The sequence below is a fragment of the Ictalurus furcatus genome, chromosome 2, assembly GCF_023375685.1.
Source record: "Ictalurus furcatus strain D&B chromosome 2, Billie_1.0, whole genome shotgun sequence".
Taxonomy (NCBI): Eukaryota; Metazoa; Chordata; class Actinopteri; order Siluriformes; family Ictaluridae; genus Ictalurus; species Ictalurus furcatus.
In genome coordinates, this window is record NC_071256.1 from 13,782,716 (window position 1) to 13,800,403 (window position 17,688).

Here is a 17,688-nt window from a genome sequence, read left to right on the forward strand (position 1 = left end):
TATAAACTACAGTTATATATGTAATGAGCATTATATTACCCACTGCCTTTGGTGCAGACTGCACTGGAACAACCGAATGGAACCAGCATTTTCACCCAAATCCCCAGAGCTACTGGGCATTACGAGTACACTGTGATGCCAAATGGACTGGCCACTGTCCCAGCTGTGTTTCAGTTCCTGGACTACAATTTTTACCATCTTCTTTGACTGTCTTTACATACTGCATTTATTCGCTGTGTTCATTATCAGTTTTTCTTCAGTCACTGAGTTCATTCAGTGTGTTTGTTTGTTGTGTTATTCATTCTGTTGGTTCACCATATTTATTCACTGTCTTTGTTCACTGTGTTGGCTCACTGTGTTTATTGACTGTCCTATTCACTGCTTCATCACTTTTTCATACTTTGCAATAACCCTTAATCCTGATGTGCCCTTTGAAGACAGCTGTCCTTAAGCAGAATTCCAAAATATACAGTATCCGTCATAACTAGGCAGCGAAGGGGGCCGTGTGGAATAGTGTATTTCAAAGCATCTATGATTATACCAGTATGGTGCATGTTGAATAACTAATTTTACCCGGGCATGACTATGCTGCCCAAACATGCTGCCTAACTAGTTAACCTCCAATCTAATGGAACAAAAGAGGAGCGGTGTCATTTTGAAGCGCTCTCAATAAAAATACAGGTATATGTGTAACAATATGTGTGTTAGATATTGTGATGCGTCATGTGACTCCCTACGAGCTAATACAAATGAATTAACATTATTCTGATTCAGTTTGTGATAGTGATACAGATTCCCATTCAGTTTGTGATTTTGTTTTTGTTTGGGATACAAATTCAGGTTTGGGGTTGGCTGATGTTTTAGATTATGATTCATATTGTAATTCACACAATTCATTTTGACAGCTTTGCACACACACACACACACACATACACACACACATACACACACTTGTGCAAAATAATGACAGTTTAATGACACTTTATTTAAATAACCAATGAACTAAACACTGTTCACCTGAATGGTATAAAAATATAAAACTATCATTTATGCAATAAAATACTGTAAAATACGTTAATACAGTAAATGGTTAAGGTTCTGATCAGATAAGTATAAACTGATACTTGCCTGATCAGGACCGTAAGCATTTAATAATTAATACTACAAATAAATTATTAACAAAAGGACTTTAAAAGTGTTTTAAATGTGACATTTGTTAAATAAAACACAGTTAAAACACAGTTTCAGTGATTATAACCATAATAATACTTCACTAAGTATTTTTGTAAAGGTGCCTGTGTGTCGAGATGTTTGAGGAAAGAAGGTGTTTTGAGAAACTACTCTATAAATGCATCTGGAATTAATTAATACTGGCAGCTTCAGAGACGTTTGAGTGTCTTCAGCCTCATACACAAACACACACAGAGGCACGCAGAGAATGGTGTTTATCGATCAAGAAGTACTCTCTCACCTTCCCCTCTCTGACTCTCACTCTTCAGGTCAGCGAAGACCTGTGTGAAGTAGCGTGGATCAGCATTTAGCTTTAGCATGTTAGCGCTGGTGCAGTGGATGATCTGCAGACACCTATCCCAGAACGCATCTTTGTCCTGTTGCAATAGAAAGGGCTTTAGTGGGTACGAGATCTCACTGCCCATGTAAGAGTAGCTCAAGTATAGGCAGGTGAGCAGTTCTAGGCGCAGCTCGCGTTCACTCCCCACCTCCGCCGAAACCACTGCGCGGCACAGCATGTAGAGAAAGACCATGCTTGGCGGCGAGATAAAGGCCTGTTCCTGCCAGCCCTGCAGCGAGAGGGCACGGTCCACTGCATGCAGCCAAAGTGCAGGGTCACCTGGTGATAGACGCTTGAGTCGGTAACACCGACGGCACAGAAACTCACCCAGACTGCGCAGCAGCTCGCTTGTTGACGCCTGTACCAAGATCCGCTTCGATGATCTGGAACCTTCTGAGCCATCCTGATCCTGATCCTCAAGGGCAGTGCTCACAGCAATATCACTGGTGGTTTTTGAATTTGGAACATTTAGCCCTCCCTCTTGCGCAAACACTGACAGGTTAGCATAGGACTGAGACTTCTTCAGATTTAGGTTGCCATCAAGGCTGACACTAACCCTAACGGCGCTCTCCTCCTGACTCCCTCCTCCTGCATCGAGCTTCTTTGACCCTTTCCGTCTTGCCGAAACAGCTACAATTCGTTTCCATGGAAACACGCCAATGACTGATGAGCGTTTGGTGTTCCTGCTGTTCTGTGCCGCCTCGTCACACAGCGCTGCCTTACGGTAGCCTGGTGACACTGACAGCGTTGTTCCCATGATACTCAGCACTCATACAGTGATGCAGGGGATGATTCTTGTCCCTCAGGCCAAGTCACAATGTGACTGCTGAACTCAGTCTGCACCTTAAACAAAGGTTGATTAAATTAACTCCCACTGATCATTAACATTCCAGGAGATATAGTGCAAAAATATGAACCATTTTTACAATCAGCAAAGACTGAATAAAAATCACAAACACCAATTGAAATCCCAGATCCCATTGATCGAGTGGTATCATCAGTCCACAATTAGTTATTTATAGAAACAGTGACAGAGCTGTAGTGAAATTGTTATTTCTGTAGTAACTGAATCAGCTCGACGCAGTGTGGTGACAGAGCTGTTGTGGAATTGTTGTTTCTATAGTAACTGAAGCAAAGTGCTTAAGTTTCTAAATTTCTAAAGTAACTGAAACGTTTGATTGTTATAATTCTGTTAAGATTCTAACATAATTGAATCAACTCGATGCAGTGCGGTGGCAGAATAGTAACAAAATAGTTTCTAAAGTAACTGAAACTCATTATAGCAATGAGAGCCGCGGCTCTGTGAAGTTTAAAACTATAACCCGAAGCATTGTGGTTTGCCCAACGTACAGTGAAGGTGTTTTAAACGCGAGAAGTATTGTTTTAAGCTCAAAGTACTGTGGATAGGTAGACCATTTAAAAAAATAATACAAAAAAACCTGACATAGTGTGGTTTTGTCTGACATACTGTGGCAGTGTTACATTTTAAAATTGTTCGTGTTAGTGTATTTGAACTTGAAAGGCCCGATGGAGTGTGGCTGTCCAACACAGACAGACATTCAAGTTCAGAAGTCCAACGTAGTGTGACTGTTTTTTTTTGTTTACATCAGATGTACTGGAACTGTGAATAAATAGACTAACGGATATCTGAAAGTAACTAGATAACGTGTAGTCATTGAAAGAATAAGTGAATAGCTATTGAATTACTGTACATAATTCAATAAGATTTTGAGAATGGAAGAGCTGATCGTTAAGTACATAGCCAAGCATGGCTCACAGGGAATGTATGACAGGATAGAGAATGCTGCTGAAAAGCCGTATGAGTGGGCTATCTCCCGGTTTGAAAATTATCCCAAAATTCCTAGAAATAAAAAAGGAAAAATTGCAACAGTGTGAGAGTGTGTGACAGGAATGTATAAAGACCTCTTGCCAACAGCATTCCTGAGGTATTATGGTGCTATAGCAACCAGCTCATCCACGGACCACCTAACAGAAGATCTACAAGTAAATCATCCCAGAGGAACCACGATCAGGCAGAAGTTATTGGGGTTTGTGGAGAGTGTGCTTGGAGTTATCTGGAAGAATCTGGGAATATCCAGTTGGATTAGTGCACAAGAACTCTGCAAGAATGAACTCAAGCTTAAGGACTTGTGGGCTGCAGGTTTTGCAAACAGATGCTTATATACAAGAGGGACTACAGGAAGAAGAAGAGACTGTATTGGATGTTCACACCATTGCATCTGCCCTATCTGTCAACACTTGTCAAAAAAAAAAGGCTTGCAACAATATGCAACTACGACCCTTCCCTATCACTTCTCTATCCTTGTCAATTGTAGCCCGTTAAATTTCACCTCATTTTATACGAGACTAGAGCCAACATGGTCTATAGGAAATTAATACTATCAATATGTAAATGTTACCCAACAGACAAGGTCATTGAATCCAGAGGAACAACTAGATTTTGGGGAAAATATTCCAGAATTTGATTTTGAGTTACCAAAACTAGACAATATGCTAATGTCATTGATGCAAAAGAAAGATAGTCACATTGTTAAAGCACAGCAAGGTCTTGAAGAGAAGAACAAGGTTCTGACAAACTAAATGTATGACGGAGACTTAGCTATAGCCTATTTGGGTTTAATTTTGGATGTAACCTTCAAAACTGCTGTTTGCATATGTATCATCATTGTTTGCCAATGCATTATGTTATGCTGTGTGTTCTGAATGATGCCAAATTGTAGATAACTCAATAATAACCATAGGACCTTCCCACTGGCTGTGATGGTTCTTGAATGCCTCTCTTCCTAACCCAAGAAACATTTTATATAATACCAAATTATAAGAGTAATCCTGTGACAAGTTTGGCCTAATTGGAGGGAGCAGTAACCAGTGTGCATGAGGTGATGACTCAATGACGGGTAACATTCTCCAGTGGCCAAAGGACAACCTAAGGCAGGGCTTCACTGCCACTGGGCACTTTCCCAATATGGGAAGTGTAAAGGGAGAGGATGTGATGCTTCTTTTGGGCCAAGCGCATCAAAGGCATCAAAGGAGGGACTGTAAGAAATTACAGCCTGCCTCTAAACAGATTCCCCTCCAAGGTAGTTGATGGAAAAAGCTCATCTCTTTAAAAGGCTGAATTATCAAGGGGACAATTTACCTCAATCTCAGCAATATATATATAATACCACCTAAAGTGACATTCACTTAGTTATAGCATGGGAGCGGCAGTGGGATATCAAGAACCATCCCTGAACAAAGGGATACGTGACCGTAATTATCATTCAGAAAGACATCTGTCTTGACAATCCTATCACCTCACCATTTGGAGTTACACCTATAATGAAATCAGTTCTATGAGAACAGAAAGTGCTCACATCAAATGATATCCTTAATTTACATTTAGAGTGAACCTTCATTTACATTGCGTAAAGTAAACCTGGGGTGAAATACAGTATAAAATATCTGTGCTGATATTGTTTGGGGTTCACTTTAACTCAGATGAACCCGAAGTGCTTCATGTACTGTGTCACTGCCATGCTGCAATAAAGTTATTCTTCATTGAGGTCTTCGACAGTATCATCATTTTTTCTTATAAAACATACTTATGAATGTCGCAGGAAGTTCCTAAGGGGAGCAGGATAAACGGGTGTCACACTAAGACATCATATGGAACATCTCATTCAGCTCACGCTGATATTACATTTTGTGCAATTATACAACTGTAAACTAATTGACACTATAAGCTGCCATTGATGCAATTGAGGATAAAATCATAAATCTGACTCTGTTTTCTGACAGACATTGAAATCATCCAACTTGATAGCCATCATGATAGATAAATCTATTAGCATTTCCCCGATACTATCATCAATCATCTGAAACATAATACCGGCAATACTTACAGTGAGGGAAAAAAGTATTTGATCCCCTGCTGATTTTGTACGTTTGCCCACTGACAAAGAAATGATCATTCTATAATTTTAATGGTAGATTTATTTGAACAGTGAGAGACAGAATAACAAAAAATCCAGAAAAACGCATGTCAAAAATGTTATAAATTGATTTGCATTTTAATGAGGGAAATATGTATTTGACCCCTCTGCAAAACATGACTTAGTACTTGGTGGCAAAACCCTTGTTGGCAATCACAGAGGTCAGACGTTTCTTGTAGTTGGCCACCAGGTTTGCACACATCTCCGGAGGGATTTTGTCCCACTCCTCTTTGCAGATCTTCTCCAAGTCATTAAGGTTTCGAGGCTGACGTTTGGCAACTCGAACCTTCAGCTCCCTCCACAGATTTTCTATGGGATTAAGGACTGGAGACTGGCTAGGCCACTCCAGGACCTTAATGTGCTTCTTCTTGAGCCACTCCTTTGTTGCCTTGGCCGTGTGTTTTGGGTCATTGTCATGCTGGAATACCCATCCACGACCCATTTTCAATTCCCTGGCTGAGGGAAGGAGGTTCTCACCCAAGATTTGACGGTACATGGCCCCGTCCATCAGCCCTTTGATGCGGTGAAGTTGTCCTGTCCCCTTAGCAGTAAAACACCCCCAAAGCATAATGTTTCCACCTCCATGTTTAATGGTGGGGATGGTGTTCTTGGGGTCATAGGCAGCATTCCTCCTCCTCCAAACACGGCGAGTTGAGTTGATGCCAAAGAGCTCCATTTTGGTCTCATCTGACCACAACACTTTCACCCAGTTGTCCTCTGAATCATTCAGATGTTCATTGGCAAACTTCAGACGGGCATGCATATGTGCTTTCTTGAGCAGGGGGACCTTGCGGGCGCTGCAGGATTTCAGTCCTTCACGGCGTAGTGTGTTACCAATTGTTTTCTTGGTGACTATGGTCCCAGCTGCCTTGAGATCATTGACAAGATCCTCCCGTGTAGTTCTGGGCTGATTCCTCACTGTTCTCATGATCATTGCAACGCCACGAGGTGAGATCTTGCATGGAGCCCCAGGCCGAGGGAGATTGACAGTTCTTTTGTGTTTCTTCCATTTGCGAATAATCGCACCAACTGTTGTCACCTTCACACCAAGCTGCTTGGCAATGGTCTTGTAGCCCATTCCAGACTTGTGTAGGTCTACAATCTTGTCCCTGACATCCTTGGAGAGCTGTTTGGTCTTGGCCATGGTGGAGAGTTTGGAATCTGATTGATTGATTGCTTCTGTGGACAGGTGTCTTTTATACAGGTAACAAGCTGAGATTAGGAGCACTCCCTTTAAGAGTGTGCTCCTAATCTCAGCTCGTTACCTGTATAAAAGACACCTGGGAGCCAGAAATCTTTCTGATTGAGAGGGGGTCAAATACTTATTTCCCTCATTAAAATGCAAATCAATTTATAACATTTTTGACATGCGTTTTTCTGGATTTTCTTGTTGTTATTCTGTCTCTCACTGTTCAAATAAATCTACCATTAAAATTATAGACTGATCATTTCTTTGTCAGTGGGCAAACATACAAAATCAGCAGGGGATCAAATACTTTTTTCCCTCACTGTACAGCCACAGCCACGATCTGTCTACCGGCCAAAGTGTAAAATTGTAGTGTAGGTGAAATAGAATAAAGAAAGCAGCAATGGACACAAATATAATAATAATGTATAAACAAATTTTACTAGATGTACAGTTACTGCATTCCTACAAATATAGTGACAATACACAAATGTAGGTTCTCTTGATAAGCAATTACGTTCCAGTGGGCTAATCTACTTGAGCTATATTCACTCCCCAGGGTGGTGGAGTGTGGATGTGGGGGGTATGAGTCACTTACTGACAGCTGCGTCCCCCTGATTTTCAAAATGGCTGCCACGGCATTGCTAGAAATGTCATACCCATAACTATATTAATTGTGGAAGCCACTGCCATTTTCACAATCAGGTTTTATATATATATATATATATATATATGATCTGACACAAGCTGTGAAATCTAAGCTTTTGGAAAGTTTAGGGTACAACTAGTATTTACAGGTAAGATTAGCTCTTCCCACTTTACATACACACAGGAAAAAATTGTCATGAAGCAGGCCTCTGGAGATGGAGACACTGAAATTTTTATGACCAGTTATTTTTTACAGACGGTGGCAACACAACCAACATTTTTAGGTTTCATAGTACGAAGGCTTCATAAGACATGTATAAAATTATAAAATTGTAACTTTTCTGCATTCATGACTAAGATCAAGTCCTTGATCTGTTAGAGCTAGGCCATAATAATAATCATAGGAAATGTGGCTAGTATATTATTCATTACTGTCTATTTATACACTATTAACTAGAATAACATCTTTATTTTGAAACAAAAATCCATGTTACATCTGTCAGTGGTGTGCTAACTTCACCTCCTAACTAAACAGAACAGTGCTAGCCACTAGCTTAGCTTGCTAATGCTAACTGGATTTGTCACTCCAAATATTAAAAAAATAGAAAGACTTTCATATACCAAGTCTAATTTTGGCAACGAATAAGTATACTGTAAAACAAAAGAAAACAGAGTCAGCTATCAAAACTGCTGCTGTTGCAGTCAGATAGCGTAACTTTGCCTAGCTCATTTGCTACAGGACCAAAAAACAAAAAACTGCCATGTTGGATGGTAATTATAAGGATAAATGGGATGTTAGTTACACTAAAATTATTATTATTATTATTATTATTATTATTATTATTATTGTAGTGAAGAAAATAACAATAACCACACAAACCGTAAACTGCATTATGTCTATACTGCACCAGCTGCATTATTTGTATATGATACAGGAACATTAACGCTAGAAAATTTTAATTATCTCCCTGAATTTAAAAATGTCTAATAAGGTAAGGTATATGTAATATAATGATTTTATACACATGTTGGTTTAATTTCTGACCTACAAATGTAACATGACCCTAAGTGCATGAACACTAGCATCATTTTGTGATTCTCCTCAAAATTAGAAACACTGTTGTATACCACGTTTACTAATAATATATTTAAGGCCTGGCTCTTCCAGCATGGTCTGCTACCAAGACTCATGTGGCTACTCACTAAGGCAACACTGAAAGGAGTTGAGAGGCAAGTGAACAAACACCTTTGGCTCAGAATTCCACCAAGCTTCACGTCAGTCGGGCTATACATAAGGTCTGGACAGTTACAGTTACCCCTATCATCAGTGGTGGAAGAGTTCAAGGTGGCAAAGTGCAGGGCTGTGATGTTGTACAGAGATTTTAGCGATGAAAAGATCAGAGGTGCAGGTGTCCCCACAAGATCAGGACAGAAGTGGGCAGCGTCAGTGGCAGAGGCAGAAAGCATGCTGAAGTTGAGGGACATCATTTGGAACCTGTGCAATAGGAGACAAGAACTTGGAACTACCCACTTCCAGCAGTGGGGGAAAGCAGACCCAAGGCAGAGAAGAGACATGATCTAAGCTGAGGTTCGACACCTGGAGGAGGAAGGGCTAAGGTCCAGGGCTGTGGAACATGAAGTTCAAGGAGCCTGGACAAAGTGGGAAATGCCAAAATGGAAGATCACATGGCCTGAACTTTGGAGACTGGAGCCCTTTCAATTCTCTTTCCTGCTCCAATCAGTGTACGATACTCTTCCAACAGCACAGGTGTGGAATGAGGTAGGACCAAATGTGCAAGCTATGTAGAGGGAGAGGCATGTTGGTGCACATACAGGCAGGGTGTAAGATTGGGAAGATACAGATGGCATCATGAGATAGTCCTCAGAGTGCTGGCTGACATCTTGGAGCAGGAGAGGCAGAAAAACTACCAAACCTACATGAAACCGTCTCCATCCATTAAGTTCATCAGGGAGGGGGAGAAAGCATCCTCCTCCAAAAAGACCAAGAAGACCCTCCTGCAGGCAGAACAATCATGGGAGATGTGGGTGGACCTGGGAAGAAAACTACAGTTTCCCCAGGTCGTCCAAACATCCCTGAGGCCTGACATGTTCATATGGTCTGTGGAGGTAAAGAGGATCATCCTAATGCGAAGACGGTCCCATGGGAAGACGGATGTGAAGAGACCTCGGAGAGGAAAGCCACCAAGTACCAGGACCTGGTCCAATAATGCAGGGATAAAAGATGGCTGGCCTGACTTTTCCCAATTTAGGTTGGCTGTAGGGGGTTCCCTGCACAATCCGCGTGGAAGACACTCACAGCCTTGGGAGTAGCAACAAGGGAGATGAAGATTTCTGTGTGCAGGCTGGGGGAGGCAGCTGAAAGACCATCTTGGTCGAAACATCCGATGAAAGTTGGATACCACTTGACGACATCTTCTCCTGGCTGAAAGCTACAGTCATAAGTAAATGACTGAAGGTGTTAGCATCTAGATGTATTCAATAGTTGTATACTATATATTTGAAAATTAATTATTAGTCAACTACTGCACTATTATTAGTCCACTATTGTACTGTAAAACAAAAGAAAACTGTTGCTGCTGCAGCTAGGTAACCTGTCTTGCCTATCTCATTTGCATTAGCTCGTTTGCTAAACTGACAAAAAACAGCCATGTTGGAATTGTAATTGTAATTATAAGGATAAATGGGATATTAGTTACAGCAACCTATTATTATTATTATTATTATTATTATTATTATTACAATGTTTGCATATCCATGCAAACAGTAAACTGCATTATGGCATCTCTGCACCAGCTGCATTATTTGTACTCTAATCTATGGCAGTGTAACACAGGAACATTAACTATATATATATATATATATATATATATATATATATATATATATATATATACACATATATATATATATATATATATAAAATACAGTTGCATGCCTTTAAGCACATGGTGGTTTAATTTCTGACCTACACTCGAAAAAAAAACAGCCTAAGTGCATGAACACTAGCATCATCTCCTGATTCTCCTCATGAATCATTAATAACTTTAATATTGAGGTCTAATCCTGCATTACACGTTGTCCATGATGTTGAGCAAAATAACAACAATGATGCAGAAACAATACACTCACCATCCAGGGGGATTTCCGCGATAATGTTCAGTTTAATGCTCGTGCATGTTCCCGGTTGTGTTCAAGACTCCTCTCACTGCAGCCTCGAATCAACGATCTGAAACCAGCAAAGCCGTTAACGTGTGTGTGTGTGTACACGCGTGCGCTTCCACCAACTGCATTTTGCATTAAAGCTCTGCTTGCACGTGTCTCTATTTCTATTATCTCATATATGTTTTTACATCAGCACGCGCAGGACGCACATCTCATTTTGATGTCGGAAGCATAATTAAATCCTGCGCGCCGTTATTACCCATCTACATAATGACGACGACGATGATTAAATATGATGGTGGTGATGATGTTGTTGATGATGACGATGATGACGAACAGCTTAATGCAACAAACAATAATAATAATAAAAAAAAATCCAGAACGCACGCACTAAAAGGTAGAGTACTAGAGAGGAGTAAAAGATGTGACTCTAACGGAGAGAGAAAAGGGGGAGGGGAGGGGAGGGGTATGATATAGGGAGCAGAGGCAGGGGAGGGAGGAGAGAAAGAGAGGGATCGAGAGAAAAGAGGGTGATGGAGGGATAGAGAATAGGGGGGAAGAATAGGGGAAGGGAAATAGAGCCATACAGGTGATGTTATTATTTATAACCAACATCAGACTACTGTACCAGATTGTGTATTAATCTTTCAGTTTAAATTTAAATGTGATGTCACGTCACACAACCCCAATTTTGGATATTTTTCTATAACAGCACATCCCTTTGTGTTTTGTTCCTCTTATACCATAGCAGTTTGCCAATGATTACAATTCTTCGTTTATTAATGAACAATACATTGTATATTTTTCCCCATTTTTAGTTTAGGACATTTAATGTCATAGTTACAGTCGCTAGTAGTTTGTTTTGTTGTTGTTTTTACATTCAAAGGAACCCTCATTCCATCAGCTGCCTCTGTTTTTTTTCTCTCTCTCTTTTGAAATTAATAAGACAAAAAAATTGCAGTGCAGCTTGCATGTTATTGAGAAAATAGAAATTCTCCATACAGAAGGCTCTCCCGTGCCAGAAATCTTACAGACAGTATACAGTATCTCACAAAAGTGAGTACACCCCTCACATTTTTGTAAATATTTGATTATATCTTTTCATGTGACAACACTGAAGAAATGACACTTTGCTACAATGTAAAGTAGTGAGTGTACAGCTTGTGTAACAGTGTAAATTTGCTGTCCCCTCAAAATAACTCAACACACAGCCATTAATGTCTAAACCGCTGGCAACAAAAGTGAATACACCCCTAAGTGAAAATGTCCAAATTGGGCCCAAAGTGTCAATATTTTGTGTGGCCACAATTGTTTTCCAGCACTGCCTTAACCCTCTTGGGCATGGAGTTCACCAGAGCTTCACAGGTTGCCACTGGAGTCCTCTTCCACTCCTCCATGATGACGTCACAGAGCTGGTGGATGTTAGAGACCTTCTGCTCCTCCACCTTCCGTTTGAGGATGCCCCACAGATGCTCAATAGGGTTTAGGTCTGGAGACATGCTTGGCCAGTCAATCACCTTCACCCTCAGCTTCTTTAGCAATGCAGTGGTCGTCTTGGAGGTGTGTTTGGGGACATTATCATGCTGGAATACTGCCCTGCGGCCCAGTCTCCAAAGGGAGGGGATCATGCTCTGCTTCAGTATGCCACAGTACATGTTGGCATTCATGGTTCCCTCAATGAACTGTAGCTCCCCAGTGCTGGCAGCACTCATGCAGCCCCAGACCATGACACTCCCAGCAAAATGCTTGACTGTAGGGAAGACACACTTCTCTTTGTACTCCTCACCTGGTTGCAGCCACACACGCTGGACACCATCTGAACCAAATAAGTTTATCTTGGTCTCATCAGACCACAGGACATGGTTCCAGTAATCCATGTTCTTAGTCTGCTTGTCTTCAGCAAACTGTTTGCAGGCTTTCTTGTGCATCATCTTTAGAAGAGGCTTCCTTCTGGGATGACAGCCATGCAGACCAATTTGATGCAATGTGTGGCGTATGGTCTGAGCACTGACAGGCTGACCCCCCACCCCTTCAACCTCTGCAGCAATGCTGGCAGCACTCGTACGTATATTTCCCAAAGACAACCTCTGGATATGACGCTGAGCATGTGCACTCAACTTCTTTGGTCGACCATGGTGAGGCCTGTTGTGAGTGGAACCTGTCCTGTTAAACCGCTGTATGGTCTTGGCCACCGTGCTGCAGCTCAGTGTCAGGGTCTTGGCAATCTTCTTATAGCCTAGGCCATCTTTATGTAGAGCAACAATTCTTTTTTTCAGATCCTCAGAGAGTTCTTTGCCATGAGGTGCCATGTTGAACTTCCAATGACCAGTATGAGGGAGTGTGAGAGCGATGACACCAAATTTAACACACCTGCTCCCCATTCACACCTGAGACCTTGTAACACTAACAAGTCACATGACACCGGGGAGGGAAAGTGACTAATTGGGCCCAATTTGGACATTTTCACTTAGGGGTGTACTCACTTTTGTTGCCAGCGGTTTAGACATTAATGGATGTGTGTTGAGTTATTTTGAGGGGACAGCAAATTTACACTGTTACACAAGCTGTACACTCACTACTTTACATTGTAGCAAAGTGTCATTTCTTCAGTGTTGTCACATGAAAAGATATAATCAAATATTTACAAAAATGTGAGGAGTGTACACACTTTTCTGAGATACTGTAGCTCTGACAGTTGAGATTCCTTTCATAAATGTAAAGAAAACATCTCCTTACAGAAACTTCATCAAAACTTCAATAACACAATTTTTTAAAATCCCTTTATTATTAGCCTTCATGTAATAATTATGTACAGCACCCCCGGCCACACACACACACACACACACACACACACACACACACACACACACACACACACAAGTCCCTGAGAATTTGTTACTATACGCTCACCATCCACTTTATTAGGAATGCCTGTACATTCATGCACTTATCTAATCAGCCAATCATGCGGCAGCAGTGCAATACAAAGAAATCATGCAGATACAAGTCAAGAGCTTCGGGTAATGTTCACATCAAACATGAGAATGGAGAAAATGTCTGATCTCTGTGACTTTGATCGTGGCATGGATGATGGTTTACAACCGTGGTGAGCAGAAAAGCATCTCAGCATCCACAAAACATCAAACCTTGAGGTGGATGGGCTACAACAGCAGAAGACCACATCAGGTTCCACTTCTGTCAGCCAAGAACAAGAATCTTAAGCCATCATGGGTACAGGCTCATCGAAAGTGGACCATTGAAGATTAGAAGAAAAAAAAAAACACTGGTCTTTTTCCAGTCTTCAACTGCCCAGTTTGGGTGAGTCTGTGCCCATGATAGCCTCAGATCCCTGTTCTTGGCTGACAGGAGTGGAACCTAATGTGGTCTTCTCCTGTTGTAGCCCATCCATCTCAAAGTTTGATGTGCTCACCATGCTTGTAAAGGGTGCATATTTTAGTTACTATAGACTTACTGTCAGCTTAAACCAGTCTGGTCATTCTCCTGTTCAGTTTCAGGCTGCAGATCCTCCACTCACAGGATGTTTTCTGAACCATTCTGTGTCAAATCCAGAGTCTGTTGTGTGTGAAAATCCCAGATCAGCAGTTTCTGAAATATTCAAACCAGCCAAAGTCAAAGTCACTGATTAAGGTCACAAAGATCACAATAATTGTATTTATTGTTAATATAATTAAATATTATTTCAAAATAATAGCTACAAGATTGATTTATTTCAGCGTGTATTTACTGTATCAGATTTTCATTGGGTCAAAGGTTTACATACACTTTCCTAGTATTTGGTGGAATTGCCTTTTAATTGCTTGAACTTGAATCAGAACACTTGGGGTAGCTTTCCACAATACTTGATTTCCCCATTTTCCACCCGTTGTATTCCCCATTCATTCTGACAGTACTGGTCAGAGACACATTTGTGGGCCTCCTTGCTCAGACAAGCTTTTTCAGTTCAGTCCATAATTCTTCTAAGAGATTCAGGTCAGGGCTTTGTGATGGCCACTTTCACTTTGTTGTCTTTAAGCCATTTTGTTACAACTTTGGACATCTGCTTAGGCTCACTGTCTTTCTGCAGCCCCAACTGCATCAAGTTTTAACTTTCCAGCTGATGTATTGAGGTGTTGTTTCAGTATTTCTAGATAATCCTCCTTCTTTATGATGCCATTCTGAAGTGCACCGGTCCCCTTACCAGCAAGACACACTCACAACCTGCATCCACCCTCATGCTTCACTGTTGAGGTAGTGTACTTGGGATTAAAAGCCTCACGCTTTTTCCTCCATGCATAACGATGATCATTATGCCAAAACAGATACATTTTTGTTTCATCTAACCAGAGACCCCTCTAAAAGGCTAAGTCTTTGTCCTAGTCATAAACTGCAAACATGTGTCTGTAGTAGGGGGTTCTTCCTTTCAGGCTATCCTTTCAGGTCCTTTGTCGTTGTCTTGTGGTTCAGTTTAACCTTTCATACCAAAGTTTGTTCATTCCTGGGAGTTAACTTGTGCCTGCTTATTGAACAATTTAGTGATTTTTATATTTGCACACAACTGTTTTTACAGATGCTCATTGTACCTTAGATGTATGTACATGTACAGTAAATTAAACAAATTCATTTTAAATATTAAATAAATCTTTTATGCAGCAGTATTCTAGGGTAGTGGCATCAAAGCACTAGCAAACTAAACAAACTGATATGGAAAGCTGGACAGGTCATTAGGACCAGTCTGGACTCAGTGGAATCAGTTTTGCACGACAGGATGCTGGCTAAACAGCTGAACATTCATGAACATTGTCTCTCACCTCATCCATGAACACCTAGTCATGCAGCACAGCACTTTCAGCTCCAGACTGATCCAGCAACAGTGCAGCAAAGAATGCTAAAGGAAGTCCTTCATACCCACCGCTATCAGATTGTACAACTCATCCACTGTGTTAGCTGTGCAATAACATTTTTCACATTCTGCCACACTGTATTTATTATTATTATTTATTCATTTTCTTATGGAAACACTAATAATGATTGTAATGACGTATCATCATCACCTGCACAACAACCACTTTATGTACTTTTGTTCCTACATATTTTTTAAAAATCTTATTTTATACGTATGGGTGCTATCATCTGTGTACTCTGTGCATTGTCTGTTTCTCTGTCATTTGTTGTTTATTGTACTGCTGCAGCAAAACAATATACAGTATCTCACAAAAGAGAGTACACCCCTCATATTTTTGTAAATATTTGATTATATCTTTTCATGTGACAACACTGAAGAAATGACACTTTGCTACAATGTAAAGTAGTGAGTGTACAGCTTGTTTAACAGTGTAAATTTGCTGTCCCCTCAAAATAACTCAACAAACAGCCATTAATGTCTAAACCGCTGGCAACAAAAGTGATTACACCCCTAAGTGAAAATGTCCAAATTGGGCCCAATTAGCCATTTTCCCTCCCCGGTGTCATGTGACTTGTTAGTGTTACAAGGTCTCAGGTGTGAATGGGGAGCAGGTGTGTTAAATTTGGTGTCATCGCTCTCACACTCCCTCATACTGGTCATTGGAAGTTCAACATGGCACCTCATGGCAAAGAACTCTCTGAGGATCTGAAAAAAAGAATTGTTGCTCTACATAAAGATGGCCTAGGCTATAAGAAGATTGCCAAGACCCTGACACTGAGCTGCAGCACGGTGGCCAAGACCATACAGCGGTTTAACAGGACAGGTTCCACTCACAACAGGCCTCACCATGGTCGACCAAAGAAGTTGAGTGCACATGCTCAGCGTCATATCCAGAGGTTGTCTTTGGGAAATATACGTACGAGTGCTGCCAGCATTGCTGCAAAGGTTGAAGGGGGGGGGGTTTGGGGGGGGTCAGCCTGTCAGTGCTCAGACCATACGCCACACACTGCATCAAATTGGTCCACATGGCTGTCATCCCAGAAGGAAGCCTCTTCTAAAGATGATGCACAAGAAAGCCCGTAAACAGTTTGCTGAAGACAAGCAGACTAAGGACATGGATTACTGGAACCATGTCCTGTGGTCTGAGGAGACCAAGATAAACTTATTTGGTTCAGATGGTGTCCAGCGTGTGTGGTGGTAACCAGGTGAGGAGTCCAAAGACAAGTGTGTCTTCCCTACAGTCAAGCATGGTGGTGGGAGTGTCATGGTCTGGGGCTGCATGAGTGCTGCCAGCACTGGGGAGCTACAGTTCATTGAGGGAACCATGAATGCCAACATGTACTGTGACATACTGAAGCAGAGCATGATCCCCTCCCTTCGGAGACTGGGCCGCAGGGCAGTATTCCAGCATGATAACAACCCCAAACACACCTCCAAGACGACCACTGCATTGCTAAAGAAGCTGAGGGTGAAGGTGATTGACTGGCCAAGCATGTCTCCAGACCTAAACCCTATTGAGCATCTGTGGGGCATCCTCAAACAGAAGGTGGATGAGCTCAAGGTCTCTAACATCCACCAGCTCTGTGACGTCATCATGGAGGAGTGGAAGAGGACTCCAGTGGCAACCTGTGAAGCTCTGGTGAACTCCATGCCCAAGAGGGTTAAGGCAGTGCTGGAAAATAATGGTGGCCACACAAAATATTGACACTTTGGGCCCAATATGGACATTTTCACTTAGGGGTGTACTCACTTTTGTTGCCAGCGGTTTAGACATTAATGGCTGTGTGTTGAGTTATTTTGAGGGGACAGCAAATTTACACTGTTACACAAGCTGTACACTCACTACTTTACATTGTAGCAAAGTGTCATTTCTTCAGTGTTGTCACATGAAAAGATATAATCAAATATTTACAAAAATGTGAGGGGTGTACTCACTTTTGTGAGATACTGTATATCCATCTATTTATCTATCTATCTATGTGAAGGACTGTTGATGAGGGTTAGTGTTACAAATGGGATTAATACTGTATTCGGCTAAAGTTCATAACTTGATAATTCCACACTTCTAGGAAAAACTAAGAAAATGCCCCTCAACTCTGAATTCTTACTCAGGGACTGGGGTCTCCTCAATTTCAAGTTTAGCAAGTGACATCAAATCAGCATGGCTGTACCCAGCATCAGCAGTAAACAAAGTAGCACTTCT

General features: G+C 41.3%; 1 protein-coding gene across 20 annotated transcripts in view; it reads right to left on the reverse strand.

Moving 5' to 3' along the window:
• Positions 1-695: 695 nt before the first annotated feature.
• Positions 696-17,688, reverse strand: part of LOC128622646 (cyclin-dependent kinase 5 activator 1-like) — a 31,826-nt gene continuing 14,833 nt past the window's right edge. For 13 of the 20 annotated variants that reach the window (XM_053649351.1, XM_053649323.1, XM_053649342.1 and 10 more), the window contains 3 exons: positions 14,055-14,188; positions 10,550-10,646; positions 696-2,413 (listed from right to left, as the gene is read on the reverse strand). In XM_053649351.1, coding sequence (XP_053505326.1) covers positions 1,446-2,327 — 882 coding nt within the window. In that variant the 5' untranslated portion in view covers positions 2,328-2,413; positions 10,550-10,646; positions 14,055-14,188 and the 3' untranslated portion in view covers positions 696-1,445. Of the gene's footprint in view, positions 2,414-10,549; positions 10,647-14,054; positions 14,189-14,363; positions 15,099-15,390; positions 17,680-17,688 lie in introns of those variants that run through there. The other 7 variants (XM_053649380.1, XM_053649333.1, XM_053649469.1 and 4 more) reach the window with 7 other exon arrangements.